General features: G+C 48.9%; 2 protein-coding genes across 3 annotated transcripts; one reads left to right on the top strand and one right to left on the bottom strand.

Moving 5' to 3' along the window:
- Positions 1–1,165: 1,165 nt before the first annotated feature.
- On the top strand, positions 1,166–3,592 carry sertad2a (SERTA domain containing 2a). The gene is made up of 2 exons (XM_063010760.1): positions 1,166–1,302; positions 2,489–3,592. The coding sequence occupies exon 2, from the start codon at positions 2,500–2,502 to the stop codon at positions 3,145–3,147; it is 648 nt and encodes a 215-aa protein (XP_062866830.1). The 5' UTR covers positions 1,166–1,302; positions 2,489–2,499; the 3' UTR covers positions 3,148–3,592.
- A 2,265-nt stretch (positions 3,593–5,857) lies between these two features.
- Positions 5,858–17,773, bottom strand: aftpha (aftiphilin a). Of its 2 annotated transcripts, XM_063009789.1 has the most exons (10): positions 17,492–17,773; positions 15,654–16,812; positions 15,295–15,449; positions 15,063–15,189; positions 14,926–14,982; positions 13,511–13,624; positions 13,353–13,413; positions 10,283–10,366; positions 10,036–10,159; positions 5,858–8,542 (listed from the first exon to the last, which is right to left on the bottom strand). In XM_063009789.1, exons 2-10 carry the CDS (start codon positions 16,782–16,784, stop codon positions 8,362–8,364), a joined length of 2,034 nt encoding a protein of 677 aa, XP_062865859.1. In that variant the 5' UTR covers positions 16,785–16,812; positions 17,492–17,773; the 3' UTR covers positions 5,858–8,361. The 2 variants fall into 2 exon arrangements, with proteins under 2 accessions (XP_062865859.1, XP_062865860.1); XM_063009790.1 differs by lacking the exon at positions 10,283–10,366.
- Positions 17,774–18,144: the final 371 nt, after the last annotated feature.

The raw sequence follows: 18,144 nt of genomic DNA, 5'->3' as shown, positions 1-18,144 counted from the left end.
ATTAGAACCAGATTAGTAGTCTGGGAACCATGACGCAGACCAATCACTGCCACTTCCTGCCATGGAAATGACCATCCATCCATCCATCCATCTATAAATGAGTCATTTACTGAATCAACCCATGAATCAATTCATTAAAGAACGAATCAATGACCACCTGTTAAGGTTTCTGTTATTTTGTCCACCTCGTAGCGTTGTGTTCAAGACTTCAGGAACCATCAGACCAGCAGCTGCGTAGACGTTCACACAGAGAAGGAAGCAGGTGTTGTGCGCAGGCTCTCGACGGAGGTCAGGGTCAAGAACAATGAGCGGCCGCTAACACACGCGTGCATATAATTAGCCGAATGTGAAAGTGTTGGGGGTTTGAAGGACCTGGAGGTCATACGTGACAGCTGTTTCGGGAGCTCCGCGAGGTTCAGGGTCCAAGAACATGAGAGCAGAAGTGAAGAGTGGCGGCGCTGAGGGAGGGGAGGGGGGTGGGAGGAGGAACAAAAGTCAGAAGGCCAACGCGGTGGCAGACGTTCCTTCAGACAAAAGACGCGCGCTCGCTATTGTTGGTGTGAATGCGGTTTGTTGGCGCTCGTACTCCAGCATCAGCTCTTTTTTTATCTTAGCTGGTCTGTAAGCAGCTATTAGCCACATTAAAAGTAAAATTAGAGGTAAATGATGCTAATCCGCCTTGCTGGACGTCCCATTCTGAATCCATGGGTTTTAATATGGATCTGCCTTTCTTTTGTGGCTATAACAGCCTCCACTCATCAGGAAAGGCTTTCCCATTCAGTCAGAAGATCATTTGTGAGGTCAGGTACTGATGGTACTGATCTTTGAATCTCAGAGATGTTCAGTACAGCCTGCTGTACCCAAACTATCACCATTATTGCCTTCAGTTACTCTGCGCTACACTATATGATCAAAAGTATGTGGACATCCCTACTTATTACCAACTATAGAGTCAGAGAGTGGGTGAATGAGTGAGTGTGTGATGGAATGAGAGAGTATAAGAGTGGAAGGGTGTGTGTGTAAGAGCGGAAGGGTGTGTGTGTGTATGTGTGCGTGTGTGTGTGTGTGTGTGTCAGTGAGCTGATGACGCAGAGCTGAGTGACGTCAGAATGAGTGAAGAATGTGAGCGCTGTGTGTGTGAGTTTCAGTGAAGCAGAGCTCGGTGTGTGTGTGAGAGAGCTGGATGTATATCTGTATGTTATATGTATGCTGAATGAATGTGTTATGAATGTGTTATGAATGTTATATGAACACATGAGAGCTGCGCGCTGGATTTAATGTGATCACACGGAACTACACGAGGTGAGTTTATACCGGATTTATTACGTTCTGTTTCAATACTAGTACTGATACTAAACTACTACTCATCTACTATTACTACTACTAGTACTGATGCTAAACTACTACTCATCTACTACTACTAGTACTGATGCTAAACTACTACTCATCTACTATTACTACTACTAGTACTGATACTAAACTACTACTCATCTACTATTACTACTACTAGTACTACTGATACTAAACTACTACTCATCTACTACTGCTACTATTCTTACTACTAGTACTGATAGTAAACTACTACTCATCTACAATTACTAGTACTACTGATACTAAACTACTACTCATCTACTACTACTGCTACTAGTACTGATACTAAACTACTACTGCTGATACTACTACTAGTACTGATACTAAACTACTAATCTACTACTACTAGTACTGATACTAAACTATTACTCATCTACTACTACTAGTACTACTGATACTAAACTACTACTCATCTACTATTACTACTACTAGTACTGATACTAAACTACTACTGCTGATACTACTACTAGTACTACTGATACTAAACTACTACTCATCTACTACTACTACTAGTACTGATACTAAACTACTACTCATCTACTACTACTAGTACTACTGATACTAAACTACTACTCATCTACTATTACTACTACTAGTAATGATACTAAACTACTACTGGTGATACTACTACTAGTACTACTAGTACTGATACTAAACTACTACTGCTGCTACAACTACTAGTACTACTGATACTAAACTACTACTGCTGATACTACTACTAGTACTGCTGATACTAAACTACTACTCATCTACTACTACTTCTAGTATTGCTGATACTAAACTACTACTGCTGATACTACTACTAGTACTACTAGTACTGATACTAAACTACTACTGCTGCTGCTACAACTACTAGTACTACTGATACTAAACTACTACTGCTGATACTACTACTAAGAGTAATAACACTAGTAGTAATACTGCTAGCACTAATACTACAACTACTACTACTAATTATACTAGTAGTGCTAATTAGACCGACAGAGCTGCGGTGACTCATGCGCATACTTCTGCGCTTTAGTCACCTGAGGAGCGACCGCGCCCATTTCCCAGAAGTCCCTGAGCCGAACGTGAAGTAAAAAATTAAAACCTTCTTCCTTTCTCGTCCCCCTGACAGATTCCTCCCTCATGTCCTGCACGGGTCTGAAGAGACGTCTGGAGCCAGAGGACGGGGACGAGCCCGACACCCGCGCCAGGAAGAAGGCGGCGGCGGCACCAGGGTCGTCCTCGTCCTGCCGCGCCCAGAGACACGAGGTCCTGAAGCTGTCCCTGCAGAAACTGGGCGGGGCGTCTTCACTGGTGCACCGCGTCCTCATCACCAACACGCTGAGGCTCATCCAGAGGAACGAGCCTGAGAGGAACCCGGAGTCACCGGGGCGGCCGGGGGACACAAGCCTGGTCCTGGAGCAGGGCGACGGAACGTCCTCAGAGGGAGTCGAGGGTCTGAACCCGGGACCCGAAGAGGCGTCGCCCTCTCTGGAGAACCAGAGCGTAGGCGACGTGCCAGACAAAGACTCTCAACTCCACCCCGGTTGGTTCGAGCCCCTGTCGGACCTCACCCGCTCCCTCTGTTGGCCGGGCGCATCGTTCCCCGCGGACCTCTCGCTGGACGACTTCCTCTACTCGGAGATCGATGACTTCCTGTGCGAGCTCGACCCCCACGCCCCCATCGTTTCGGCGGTGAGCGACGACCTGATGATGAGTCTGACCGGCCAGACGTTCAGGACGGACCCCAACGAACTGGAGCGCATCCTGGAAGTGCTAGTCGGCTCGTAAAAAAGGAGGACGATCAGTGTTTGATACGAGACGCTGGACATCTCGGATCAGCGATGATAACTTAAATTATACGTTTGTTATTTACGCTCGATAGATAAAGGAGCAGAATGGCGTTGTAGAACCTACGTAGTGCACTATGTGCCCAACCCTACATTCAGACCGGCAGAACGGCGACAGGAGGCGGAGCAAACGTGAAGTGGGCAGAGACTGCAACACTGCGTACTTCCATGGCATCTTTCGCCTGCCGGTGTGAACTCAGGGCGATCAGCGACTCGGCCGACAAGAGGCGAAAAATCGCTGCCGGACTGAAGTAGCTTATCAGAGCAAAATTGACTATTGGGGTCAAATTAGGGGCAAACATGGTGCCCGAATGAGCACCCCTCATTTTTTGGAACCTGTCTGAGTAGCTAAAACAAACAGTATTTATTAAACAACACCAAACGTATCAGAGTCGTGAGTTTCCTCGTAAGTTCCTCGTAACTGCTGCGATTGCGCCCTCTGCTGGCTGCAATACCTCCGTGCGCGACACGGATCTCCATACGAACCCGCCCGGTGCGGGCGAAAAGAAGCGGTCGGTACTCTGCACACGTGAAATACGATCTGGGAGCGCCCAGGTGGCGCAGCGGGACATTCCTCGGTTCGAAACACGGTGTCGGGCGCCACCGGCGGGCACAATCGGCAGTACCTGCAGTACCTAATTGGCCACCGTATGTGCAGGGTGGGGGCCGGACTATGTGCGGGTGGGCGGGGTCTTCGGGAGAGGAGGGCTGTGCACGTGTCGGAAGAGGCGGGTACAGCGACGTGCTCTCCTCGGATGCGATCTGGTATCCCTCAGCAGCGGAAGACAAAATCGAGTCGCTAAATGCATTTAAAAAATGCAATCTGGGAATCGGATACGACTAGCTCAGGAGGCAAATGCATTAAATGACATCAAAGAGGCGCCCACATCAGAAAGTCTTTGATCTTTCTAGTTCGGTGTAACGACTGGGTGAACACTAAAGCAGCCGCCTAGGGAGACCACCACAAGGGGGCGCCCTCGTGCAAACCTCTCGGACGTGAGCTAAACCCTAACGTTCCGTTTCCGTGGTGATCCAGTGACGAAAGGCGCCTGCTGTTCCAGGACCCGTGAGGCGCCTTGATGCTCACGGTGCGTTGCGCAGGTTCGAAGCCCGCTCTCGGTGACCGTACAGGTCCCGCATCTGTATAAAACAAATAGGCGGTGACGTTGCCAAGTTGGGCCCTTAACCCTCGATCGTTGGCGTCGTGTCCAGTAAACAAGTGCAAGTCGCTTTGAATAAAAGCGTGCGCTATTTATCATGATGTAATATATTATTACGGGGTTTGTTTGTTTTTTATTAATTAGCTTTTCTATTATTAAAAAAAATTGTTTGTACAATTTCCTAATAAAAAGTCGACGATTCTGAAGCTTGTGCTGTTTTTTTTATTTTTTTTTTTCACATAACGAAATCTACTCATAAACTCTCTGGTGGCCACTTTATTAGGAACACCCCACCGACACCCTTCAGTTCTTCGAAGGTTCTCGAAGCGGTGATGCTTAAAAGACGTTCAGAACACAACTCTGACGATTTGGGATCCGCACCGTGATTGCGTGACGTACTCGCTAACCCACCTTCTTCGCACCGCGGACCGGTTTCATATAAGATATCATTTCACGGACCGGCGGGGGGCGGGGGGATTTAAAATAGAGTAACTATAGAATATAAAATCAGTGTGAATCCTGCTCCCACCTAGTGGCGATTGTGGACAATAACACCCGACGAGTTTTGAAAATGTGATTGCTCTAAGGTGAGAGCAGCCTTTCGGGGGTCTACACTGACATGATGGAATATGTTGGAGAGAGTATATATACACACCGATCAGTCATAACATTAAAACCACCTCCTTGTTTCTACACTCACTGTCCATTTATCAGCTCCACTAGTTCTACAATTACTGACTGTAGTCTATCTGTTTCTCTACATTGTACTTCAATGGTCAGGACCCCCACAGGACCGGTATTATTTAGGTGGTGGATGATTCTCAGCACTGCAGTGACAATGACATGGTGCTGGTGTGTTAGTGTGTGTTGTGCTGGAGTTTTTAAACACCGTGTCCACTCACTGTCCACTCTATCAGACACTCCTACCTAGTCGGTCCACCTCGTAGATGTAAAGTCAGAGACGATCGCTCATCTATTGCTGCTGTTCGAGTCGCTCATCTTCTAGACCTTCTAGACGGGGCGCTGTTGTCTGGACGTTTTTGGTCGGTGGACGAGTCTCAGTCCAGCAGTGACAGTGAGGTGTTTAGATCCACTCATACCAGCACAACACACACTAACACACCAGCACCATGTCAGAATGATCCACCACCTAAATAATACCTGCTCTGTGGGGGTCCTGACCATTGAAGTAGAATGTAGAGAAACAGACGGACTACAGTCAGTAATTGTAGAACTACAAAGTTGTGTATATATATATATATATATACAGTATATGGACAAAAGTATTGAGACACCCCTAATTATTGAATCCATGTGGTTCAGAAACAGTTTAGGGAAGGCCCTTTCCTGTTCCATCATGACTGGAAAAAGGCCTACCGAACAGCTCTGGAATGCACCAGAACATCAACCGATCCATGTAAACCAAACGGGCACAAATTCCCACAGTCTTGTGCGGAAAAGCTGCAGCACAAACACGACACGAAGTCAATCGTTCTCTCTTCATTTACTTTAATTAGTCGTGTACACTAAAAGATCATTTACACACAGATTGTTTTGGGGAGTGGTTTTCTTTTCTTCTGCGAGTCCACAAGAGCCCAGGCATGCTCGTCCCCCATCCCCTCCCCCGCCCTTCCCCGGCGCAGCAGCGGGGCCCCGGCTCAGGAGCCACAGTTCGACCACCGGGTTCGAGTAGTACTTTCACTGATGTGCAAAATTTCCTCGCGGAGAGAAAGACGAGACACACACACACACACACACACACACACACACACACACACAGAATCAAACAAAATATACACATACGCCAGTCGGGCGAAAGTATCAGGACGCCCCCCCGACCGGGAACAATTCAGGGTGTCCGAATACTTCCGCCCGTATAAGGAAAAGCTCTCTCGCTAACACAAAGACGCCGATAGGAGACGCTGACGGGTAAATGCGTACGATTGGTCCCTTCCGTTTCCGTCTCAGCGATTCGGCTACGTTACAGTCAGTGGTTCCACTTTGAAAATCAGCGGTACGGTAATAATAATAATCGGAATAATCGTAATCAGCATGATAATAATAATCAGCATCGTCGTCACCCGTCGGACGTTAATCAGAAATGAAACGTGATCATTATAACCTAACGATATTTACACGAGGATTACAGAACTAAAAGCGTTAAAACCTAAGGCCTTAATCATCGGGATAAATTACCCAGCAGTGCGCTTATACGTCCGACTTCACGCTCGCCTCTTACACCAGTGTTTTCTCCACACACACACACACACACACACACACACACACACACACACGCACACGCGCGATCATTCGAACCGATGACAGAAACCTAAAAGATGAAGAATCGAGTCGTATCCCTGATCATACGCACACTAAAGCTCCGACGTTCGGGCTGCACCGATCCTTCATCCGGGCTTGGGACCTGCACTTAGAGCGCACTGATGAGTTCAGATGCAGCCAATCGCATCTCTTTAAATGTGACATGTGACAGACGGTCCGTGGTAAAGCCACACCATGCCCCACATTTGTGACCCCCCCCCCCCCAACCTCAACCTGCATTGAGCGAGAGCTGCGTCTGTGTGACTGATACACTAAATGACTCAGTGACTGACTCACTTGGTGACTGACCGACTGACTGACTAATTCAATGAATGACTCACTGATTCACATAATGACTCAGTGACTGACTCACTTGGTGACTGACTGACTAATTTAATGACTCACCGACTGATTCACTTGGTGACTCACCGACTGATTCACTTGGTGACTCACCAACTGACTGACTGATTCAATGAATGACTCACCGACTGACTCACTTGGTGACTCAGTGACTGACTCACTTGGTGACTGACTGACCAATTCAATGAATGACTCACCGACTGACTCACTTGGTGACTCAGTGACTGACCGACTGACTAATTCAATGAATGACTCACCGACTGATTCACACAGTGACTCAGTGACTGACTCACTTGGTGACTGACCGACAAATTCAATGAATGACTCACTGATTCACATAATGACTCAGTGACTGACTCACTTGGTGACTGACTGACTAATTTAATGACTCACCGACTGATTCACTTGGTGACTCACCAACTGACTGACTGATTCAATGAATGACTCACCGACTGACTCACTTGGTGACTGACTGACTAATTTAATGACTCACCGACTGATTCACTTGGTGACTCACCGACTGATTCACTTGGTGACTCACCAACTGACTGACTGATTCAATGAATGACTCACCGACTGACTCACTTGGTGACTCAGTGACTGACTCACTTGGTGACTGACTGACCAATTCAATGAATGACTCACCGACTGACTCACTTGGTGACTCAGTGACTGACTCACTTGGTGACTGACTAATTAAATGAATGACTCACTGACTGATTCACATAATGACTCGGTGACTGACTCACTTGGTGCCTGACTGACTAATTTAATGACTCACCGACTGATTCACTTGGTGACTCACCAACTGACTGACTAATTCAATGAATGACTCACCGACTGATTCACATAGTGACTCAGCGACTGACCAATTCAATGAATGACTCACCGACTGACTCACTTGGTGACTCAGTGACTGACTCACTTGGTGACTAACCAACTAATTCAATGAATGACTCGCTGACTGACTCACATATTGACTCAGTGACTGACTCCTTTCCCACCCAGCAGACTGTCTGCACTACCGCTTGTGCCCGCTAGATGGGCGCCCAGCCTACCGCACCGATTTGATTGTACACTAAAGGTAACAAGGTGGCAAAATAATAGGAACAGGGAGATTTGTAGCATGAGCAGCTACATGAGCGTTCCAGAGAGATTAAGTGGGGGCGTCCACATTTCCTGGCCGGCTATCCAGGTCAGGATCGGTGCATCCCTAATAAAATGCTAAGTGAAACACACACACACACACACACACACACACGAACGAAAGCCGACATGGAGGCGAGACGGGACACGGTGCGGCGGCGCCGGACCCATCAGTCGGGTACAGGAGAGGGCGAGGAGGAGGAGCAGGAGGAGAGGGGGAGAGGAGTCAGGGTGGAGGGGAACATCAGCACTTTGGCCTGCATGAAGGAGAGATCAGGCAGGGTGGAGATGACACGACGAGCCTCCTCGCTCAGGTTCTCCTCCTTCTGCTGCTGCTGCTGCTGGAGCCGCCTGCACACAGACCAGGGAGTGACTCACTGACTGATTCACTGAATGACTCACTGACTGATTCACTGACTGATTCACTGAATGACTCACTGACTGATTCACTGACTGATTCACTGACTGACTCACTGACTGACTCACTGACTGACTCACTGACTGACTCACTGACTGACTCACTGACTGATGACTCACTGACTGACTCACTGACTGACTCACTGACTGATTCCCTGACTGACTCACTGACTGACTCACTGACTGACTCACTGACTGACTCACTGACTGACTCACTGACTGACTCACTGACTGACTCACTGACTGATGACTCACTGACTGACTCACTGACTGACTCACTGACTGACTCACTGACTGATTCCCTGACTGACTCACTGACTGACTCACTGACTGACTGACTGACTGACTCACTGACTGACTCACTGACTGACTCACTGACTGATTCACTGAATGACTGACTGACTCACTGACTGACTCACTGACTGACTCACTGAGTAACTGACTCACTGACTGACTCACTGAATGACTAACTGAGTAACTGACTCACTGACTGATTCACTGAATGACTTACTGAGTAACTGACTCACTGACTGATTCACTGAATGACTCACTGACTGACTCACTGAATGACTCACTGAATGACTCACTGATTCACTGAATGACTTACTGAGTAACTGACTCACTGACGGACTCACTGACTGATTCACTGACTGACTCACTGACTGATTCACTGAATGACTGACTGACTCACTGACTGACTCACTGACTGACTCACTGACTGACTCACTGACTGACTTACTGAGTAACTGACTAACTGAATGATTCACTGACTGATTCCCTAAATAACTCAATGAATGGCTCGCTAGCCGACTCACTGAACGACTCACTAACTAATAAAATGAGTGCCTCACTAAATGATTCACTGAAACAGTCACTGACTGATTCACATAATTAATCAATGACTGACTCACTCAATGACTCACTGCCCGACTAACTCAATGAATAACTCACTAACCGACTGCCTAACTAATAAAATGAGTGACTCACTGAATGATTCACTGAAACAGTCACTTACTGATTCACAATGACTCAGTGACTGACTCACGCGGTGACTGACTCACTAACCAACTCACTGAACTACTCACTAACTAACAGAATGAGTGACTCACTGACTGGACTGATTCACATAATGACTCACTAACCGACTCACTAACTCATGAAATTATTGACCTACTGACTGATCCACTGAAACTTAATGACCGATTCACATAATGACTCAGGGACTGATTCACCAAATGACTCACTGTCCGACTGACTGGAGCACTCACTGAATGACTCACTTAGTAACTGACTCGCTTATTGACTCTCTCTCACCGACTCCCTGACGGGCACACAATACACGTGAGCTGCGTTCTGAACACGTGACCGTGTGTGTGTGCTGGCGCCCCCTGCTGTATGAGCAGTGCAGGTGCAGCGGTGTATCTGACCTGGTGGACGTGTTGGTCTTCTCCGCGGTGGACATGAGGCGAGCGAAAGCGTCCGCCACCTTGTTCCCCCCCGCGCTCACCACCAGCTTAGCCTGGGTCAGCTCGTAGAGCTCGGGATCCACGCCTACACACACACACACACACACACACACACACACACACGTTTACTACTCGTGCACACGGAACAGAACCGCCATCGCCGGGGGTTAAGCATTAAGCGTAGCCACTGACTGGGACGACCTCTGACCTGGCATGGACGTGGCGCTGCCGGAGGACGACTCGTCTACCGGGCCGAAAAAATCCAGATTCAGCAGAGCCGAACCTCCGCTCGCTTCACACGGCAGCACAAAGAGGAAGAGAAGAAGAAGAAGAAGGTGGAGAGACAGGTGACAGGGCCATGAGAGAGAGACAGACAGACAGACAGACAGACAGACAGACAGACAGACAGACAGGTTGTTAGTACCAGACGGGTCTCACCGAGCCAACCACGTGATCTCTGGAGAATACACGTCTAGTGAATCGTGTCGGACTAGGACAGGAATCAAATACGCTAAACGATTCAGGTTGCTTCTGATGTTCCTGACAGACGGGCACGCCCGACCGGTCGATAGCACAGCTGAGATTCAGACCTGGACTCCCGAGCGCCCGGCGAAACCAAATAAACCAATCACTGACTGCCTGACTGATTCACTGAATGACAGATTCACTGAATGACTCCCTCCCCCAGTGACTCACTTCTTTACTGACTGCCTGAATGACTCACTGACTGATTCACTGACCGAAAAATTCACTCACTGACTCGCTGATTCACTGATTGACTCACTCCCTTTCTGACTCAGTCCTTCACTGACTGATTCACTCACCAACAGATTCACAAAATGACTCGCTCCTTCACTGTCTGATTCACTGAACGACTAAACAGATTCGCTGACTCAACAGATTCGCTGAATGACTCACTCCGTCACTGACAGATTTACTCGCTTCTTTACTGACTCACTTACTTTCTGACTCACTCCTTCACTGACCGATTCACTAAATGACTCACTCCTTTACTGACTGATTCACTCACTGAAAGATTCACTGATTGACTCAATCCTTCACTGACTGATTCACGAAATGACTCACTCCTTCACTGACTGATTCACTGAGTGATTCACTCCTTCACTGACTGATTGACTCACTGACAGATTCACTGAATGACTCACTTCTTCACTGACTGATTAACTCACTGACAGATTCACTGAATGACTCACTCCTTCACTGACCGATTCACTAAATGACTCACTCCTTTACTGACTGATTCACTCACTGAAAGATTCACTGATTGACTCAATCCTTCACTGACTGATTCACGAAATGACTCACTCCTTCACTGACTGATTCACTGAGTGATTCACTCCTTCACTGACTGATTGACTCACTGACAGATTCACTGAATGACTCACTTCTTCACTGACTGATTGACTCACTGACAGATTCACTGAATGACTCACTTCTTCACTGACTGATTGACTCACTGACAGATTCACTGAATGACTCACTCCTTCACTGACTGATTGACTCACTGACAGATTCACTGAATGACTCACTTCTTCACTGACTGATTGACTCACTGACAGATTCACTGAATGACTCACTCCTTCACTGACCGATTCACTAAATGACTCACTCCTTTACTGACTGATTCACTCACTGAAAGATTCACTGATTGACTCAATCCTTCACTGACTGATTCACGAAATGACTCACTCCTTCACTGACTGATTCACTGAGTGATTCACTCCTTCACTGACTGATTGACTCACTGACAGATTCACTGAATGACTCACTTCTTCACTGACTGATTGACTCACTGACAGATTCACTGAATGACTCACTCCTTCACTGACTGATTGACTCACTGACAGATTCACTGAATGACTCACTTCTTCACTGACTGATTGACTCACTGACAGATTCACTGAATGACTCACTCCTTCACTGACCGATTCACTAAATGACTCACTCCTTTACTGACTGATTCACTCACTGAAAGATTCACTGATTGACTCAATCCTTCACTGACTGATTCACGAAATGACTCACTCCTTCACTGACTGATTCACTGAGTGATTCACTCCTTCACTGACTGATTGACTCACTGACAGATTCACTGAATGACTCACTTCTTCACTGACTGATTGACTCACTGACAGATTCACTGAATGACTCACTCCTTCACTGACTGATTGACTCACTGACAGATTCACTGAATGACTCACTTCTTCACTGACTGATTGACTCACTGACAGATTCACTGAATGACTCACTCCTTCACTGACCGATTCACTAAATGACTCACTCCTTTACTGACTGATTCACTCACTGAAAGATTCACTGATTGACTCAATCCTTCACTGACTGATTCACGAAATGACTCACTCCTTCACTGACTGATTCACTGAGTGATTCACTCCTTCACTGACTGATTGACTCACTGACAGATTCACTGAATGACTCACTTCTTCACTGACTGATTGACTCACTGAATGACTCACTGACTGATTCACTGAATGACTCACTCCTTCACTGACTGATTGACTCACTGACAGATTCACTGAATGACTCACTCCTTCACTGACATATTCACGAAATGACTCACTCCTTCACTGACTGATTGACTCACTGACAGATTCACTGAATGACTCACTCCTTCACTGACATATTCACGAAATGACTCACTCCTTCACTGACTGATTCACTTAGCGACAGACATACTGAATCACTCGCTCTCTCAGTGACTCACTCCTTCACTGACTGATTCACTGAACGACTCCCTCCCTCAGTGACTCACTCCTTCACTGACCGATTCACTGAACGACTCCCTCCCTCAGTGACTCACTCCTTCACTGACCGATTCACTGAACGACTCCCTCCCTCAGTGACTCACTCCTTCACTGACCGATTCACTGAACGACTCCCTCCCTCAGTGACTCACTCCTTCACTGACCGATTCACTGAACGACTCCCTCCCTCAGTGACTCACTCCTTCACTGGTAGATTCCCGGACAGCGGTGAACGTTGCACGGCTCTCGATTGCAGGTGAAAAGAAGCGGCGTGATCAGGGTACGAGTTTCTCTAGACGTGTATTCAGGTCACGGGGTCACGCCCAGATCTGCGAGGTTAGCATCACACGAGTAGCGTTAGTCCTTTCAGAGCGTGAGGGTGTGTTAGCGGGTGGGTTCATGGTTAACAGCAAACGTATCAGGGTGTTAGATACGAGACGCCGTAGGGCCGAAAGTATCTGGACGCCTGACCGAGGTAACCGAAGTACTCACTGTCCAGAGGGTTGGTAAGGCCACTGCTGCTCCAGTCGAACTGCACGGGAGGGAGGGGCTCCTGTAGGAAGAGCGAGGGCTTGTGTGAATCTTTCCACCATATAATGAGCGGTAGACGGTGAAAGAGCCGAATGAAGGGTAAACAATAATGATTTAACCTGCGCTGCGTCGGCGGGGCAGGTGCTCATCTCCAGACCCGACTGGGCTATGGAGGCGATCATCTCGGCGGCTGAGACGGGCTTCACCGGCTCTTTAGTGGGCTCCAGCATTCCCTACACACACACACACACACACACACACACACACACACACACACACACACACACACACACAGAGTTAGGAGTCAAAACTTTCCATACACCTGTACGGTACGTACAAATGCTGGCGGCCAGTGGGCGGGGCTTTAGGTTCCCCCATAGCATTATAAAAATAGACGAACCAGTGAATCGCCGTCTCTGATTGGCTGACGCATCAGTCACGCACTGCTATCCATTATACTCCCTCAGTGAATCACTCCTTACCTGACTCCTTCACTGACAGATTCACTTACTGAAAGATTCACTGAATGAATCACTCCCTCAGTGACTCACTCCTTCACTGACTGATTCACTTATTGACAGATTTACTGAATGAATCACTCCTTTAGTGACTGACTCCTTCCCTGACTGATTCACTGAATGACTCACTCCCTCAGTGACTGAATCACTGAATGACTCGCTCCCTTAGTGACTCACTCCTTCACTGACTGATTCACTTACCGACAGAGTGACTGAATGACTCACTCCATCAGTGACTCACTCCTTCACTGACTGATTCACTTATTGACAGATTTACTGAATGAATCACTCCTTTAGTGACTGACTCCTTCCCTGACTGATTCACTGAATGACTCACTCCCTCAGTGACTGAATCACTGAATGACTCGCTCCCTTAGTGACTCACTCCTTCACTGACTGATTCACTTACTGACAGACTCACTGAATGAATCACTCCTTTAGTGACTGACTCCTTCCCTGACTGATTCACTGAATGACTGACTCCCTCAGTGACTGATTCACTGAATGACTCGCTCCCTTAGTGACTCACTCCTTCACTGACTGATTCACTTACTGACAGACTCACTGAATGACTCACTCCCTCAGCGACTGATTCAATTACCAAGAGATTCACTGAATGACTCACTCCATCAGTGACTCACTCCTTCCCTGACTGATTCACTTATTGACAGATTCACTGAATGAATCACTCCTTTAGTGACTGACTCCTTCCCTGACTGATTCACTGAATGAATCACTCCTTTAGTGACTGACTCCTTCCCTGACTGATTCACTGAATGAATCACTCCTTTAGTGACTGACTCCTTCCCTGACTGATTCACTGAATGACTCACTTCCTCAGTGACTCACGCAGGTACCTCGACCGGCCAGCAGAGGCCGCAATTACCCCAATGGCAAGGAAGCTGTTTAAGCCGTCGTCCCTCCCCTTACAGTCACGAGCCAATCGTGTCCGTGTCTGTGGGGCGCCCGGCTGGCTGATAGGTATGACTGTTTTTGAGGAAAAATGAGGTTCTCACCAGACTGGCGGCGTACATGGGCACGATAACGGGCTGCTTCTTCTGACCTGTGAACAGCTGAGAGAGAGAAAACGTTCCTCAGTAAACGTTAAGGTTGTAACTTCACTGTGGATGCGCCGAATCCGCGCCACACTCACAATGTTCCGGGTGTCGATGCCCAGCGAGCAGAGCAGGACCTTGTTGCAGTGCGAGCCGCCCCACTGGTGCCTCAGGCCGAGGGCGCTGTGGACGTCCTGCAGCCGCGCCCACACGTCCCGCACAGCCCTGCACGACAGAGACGGACGGTCAGACCCGTCACGCACCGCTATCCATTATTCATGTTCTCCGCGCGGGTGCATCGACCGGCCACCGGAGGCCGGCGTTTCTTACCCACGGGCCGGCGTCGGCTCTTCCCGTTCCGGTTCCGATCTGTCGGGCGGCTCCAGGAGCGATTTCAGGGGGGGGACGTCGTTCTCTAGATGAGGTGCAGAGACTTCCGGAAAACCGAGCAGGAGAAGTTTCTCGAGTCGGCTCAGCAGCGACGCCTAGAGGAGCGAGACAGGAAGTATTGGGACAAGCCGGTCAGTGAATGATCTGTGTGAAACGATGTGGATATTTTGCATCGTGCTCCGGACCGTTCTAGGTCACTGCTATGTCTGCTACATCATATCAGTCAGCTGACCCTTCTGTAAGGGTCAGCAGCCAGGTCTGACGACATTTTCAAATGTCCAGCTAGCGTCCAAACTTACCGTTAAACTGTCTCTCCTGTCGTCAGCAGGCTGGACAGGCGTCGTTTCCGAAAACGTCTGCCCTTGGTCCTGCCCGAACGCTGCCCACGAGTCGCCCGTGTCCTCGTTCGACTCCGATCGGTCGAACGCCCGCCAGCCGTCGTCAGCGTCCCGGTCTCCGCCCACCGGCGCCGACGCGAAGTCCGCGAAACTGTCGCTGACGGGAAACTCCGCCCCCTCCTCGCCCTCCCGCGCGGCTCGCCCGTGCGCATCGGACTCGCCGAACTCGTCTGGGCGGGTCGACTCCGGAGGTGCGAAATCGCCGAAATCCCCGAAGTCTCCGTCGTCCCCGGCGGGGGTCGCCGTGTCCTCCTGGAGGGGCGGCGACGGGACCGAACCGGTCGTGCTGAAGTCGCCGAATTCCTCCAGCGCCTCCGTGGACAGCGGCCGCCCGAATGAGGTCTCCGTCTCAGTGTTGTCCCCGGAGACGGGCGAGATTCTGGGATCCGACGGCACGCCGTTTTGCGCGGGCGGTACCTCCGCGCCGGCTGACTCGTCATGGAAACCCCAGTCTCCGTTGCTGAGGCGATCGTCGTCCGGCGGTACGCCGTCCTGCGCTAGCCTCTCCTCGTGGTTTGAATGCGCGGAAACGTCGGCGTCGGAAAAAGCAGCAAAGTCGGCGAAGTCCTCGCCGTCAGGCATCGTCTCTACAAACGCAGTTCCTTTGTGTTTACGGGACGAGGGAGACGTCCCCTGCGTGTCCGGGCTAGCGAACCCGTTCGTAAGCGCTTCGTTCGCCCCGACGCCGCCGTTGCAGTCGCTCGAGGTGTTCCGAAGGTTCCCAGAGACGTCGGAAAAGTTCGTGCGCCCTCTTTTCAGCTCCTCCACGCTGACGACGCGGCAGGCCGGGGCGTCCCCGTTCGGGTGGAGTCCGGCGACCCGGCCGTTCCCGATCAGCTCCGGGGGCGACGTCGCGTTCAGGGCCTGCAGCTGATCGAAGGTGGTGGCCGTCTCGAACTCGGAGAAGCTGATGCTGTTGGGGACGCCGGCGAAGTCGCTGAACTCGTCGTCGTCCTCCTCCCCGTCGCCGGCGCCGCCCTCCTCCAACGGCGGCGGGGAGGACGGGTACATGCGGATCACGTCCGGCTCCATGGGCGCCTCCTCGGACGACTCCTCGCGCCTGGGGGAGGAGCGGCGGTTAGTAGAGACCTGATTCCTATCAGAACTATATGACCAAAAGTATTCGGACGCCTGTTTTGAAAACAAAGTCTATTGAAACAGACCGTGTCTGTGGGAATTTGTGCCAGTTTAGTCAAAATATGAACACATTTGTATGGCTGGGCACTGACATTGACGTTCCGATTCATTCCAAAGCTGTTTAATGACCAGGCTAAGGACTTAAAATATAATATTATAACTCTATGACAATATAATAATGAATAAAACCATTTTAAATACGCATATTATAGTTAAACTAGCACATTTAGTGCTTTAGGTTCGATTATTAACGCGTTAAAGGAGTTAGAAAACAATTCAGCCGGCTGTGTTTACACACGGGCCCTGCCCTACACCACTATTAGCTTAGCATAGTTTAGCTTAGCATAGTCAGCGCAGAATCGCACACCGACCGCGATAAACGCACGGACAACACATGGCACGGGTCGAAACCGCATCGTTAAGACTTTTATGAGCTCGAATGTCCGAGTTTAAATGTAGAAATTCAAATTCGAATAAAACTATGTGCTAGTGCTAATGCTAAATAGCTTAGCAGCTAGCGAACAGCTGTCGGAGCTTAGCGGATTCGCTCGGCTACTTTTCCCCAAACAAAATACAATTAATTTGGACACGTATTTACTCACCTTATTAATCCCCCTGACAAACTCTCATGTTTATAAATAAACCGTCTTCGTGGTTGGATTAATTTAGAATGATTAATGAGACGCTTTTAAAGCGCCGGCTGACAGGATGCTAACGTTAGCCTGCTAGCGCGCCCCTCTCAGACTGATTAGCTCTTCAACATCTCGCTCAGTAGAATCTCTCACCCCGTCTCTGAGAAATCATGTCCCTGTTTAACATAAAACACCCAAAAACAATCCGGTTTAATCAACACTATAGATTAAATCCGGTCTTAAATCAGGACTGATCGCAACACCTACGAGGAAGTGTTTGTTTAATACCAACACACGCTACTGCGCATGCGCACCACCGACAGGTGAACCTGTCAGACTGACTGGAAAAGATAATAATAGTTCATAAATAAATAAGTGACATTTTGTACCGTTTAACACGCAAACACACTTATAAACACACTTCCACACACACTCCGGGGTTAAAAGTACTCGGACACTCTTTCTAATCCCTGAGCACATGTGTTTACCCGTGTATAACATCGGTCAGACTTGGTAAACAAACCAGACCTCAACCAGTTCAACACTAAACACTTTTGGAATGAACTGGAACACCGACTACAAGTCAGGCCCGACCTGCCCCCTGACCTAGCTCTTTTGACCGA

The sequence above is a fragment of the Trichomycterus rosablanca genome, chromosome 15 (assembly GCF_030014385.1).
Source record: "Trichomycterus rosablanca isolate fTriRos1 chromosome 15, fTriRos1.hap1, whole genome shotgun sequence".
NCBI classification, from domain to species: domain Eukaryota; kingdom Metazoa; phylum Chordata; class Actinopteri; order Siluriformes; family Trichomycteridae; genus Trichomycterus; species Trichomycterus rosablanca.
The sequence above is the reverse complement of the archived record's forward strand: the minus strand, read 5'-3'. Positions and strand labels throughout refer to the sequence as shown.

Coding starts and splice junctions, on each gene's coding strand:
- aftpha (XM_063009789.1), bottom strand. CDS start 16,784: ATGGAGCCGGACGTGATCCGCATGTACCCGTCCTCCCCGCCGCCGTTG. Junction 15,190..15,294: donor GAGCCGACGCCGGCCCGTGG/GTAAGAAACGCC, acceptor TCTGTCGTGCAG/GGCTGTGCGGGACGTGTGGG. Junction 8,543..10,035: donor AAGACCAACACGTCCACCAG/GTCAGATACACC, acceptor GTCTGTGTGCAG/GCGGCTCCAGCAGCAGCAGC.
- sertad2a (XM_063010760.1), top strand. CDS start 2,500: ATGTCCTGCACGGGTCTGAAGAGACGTCTGGAGCCAGAGGACGGGGAC.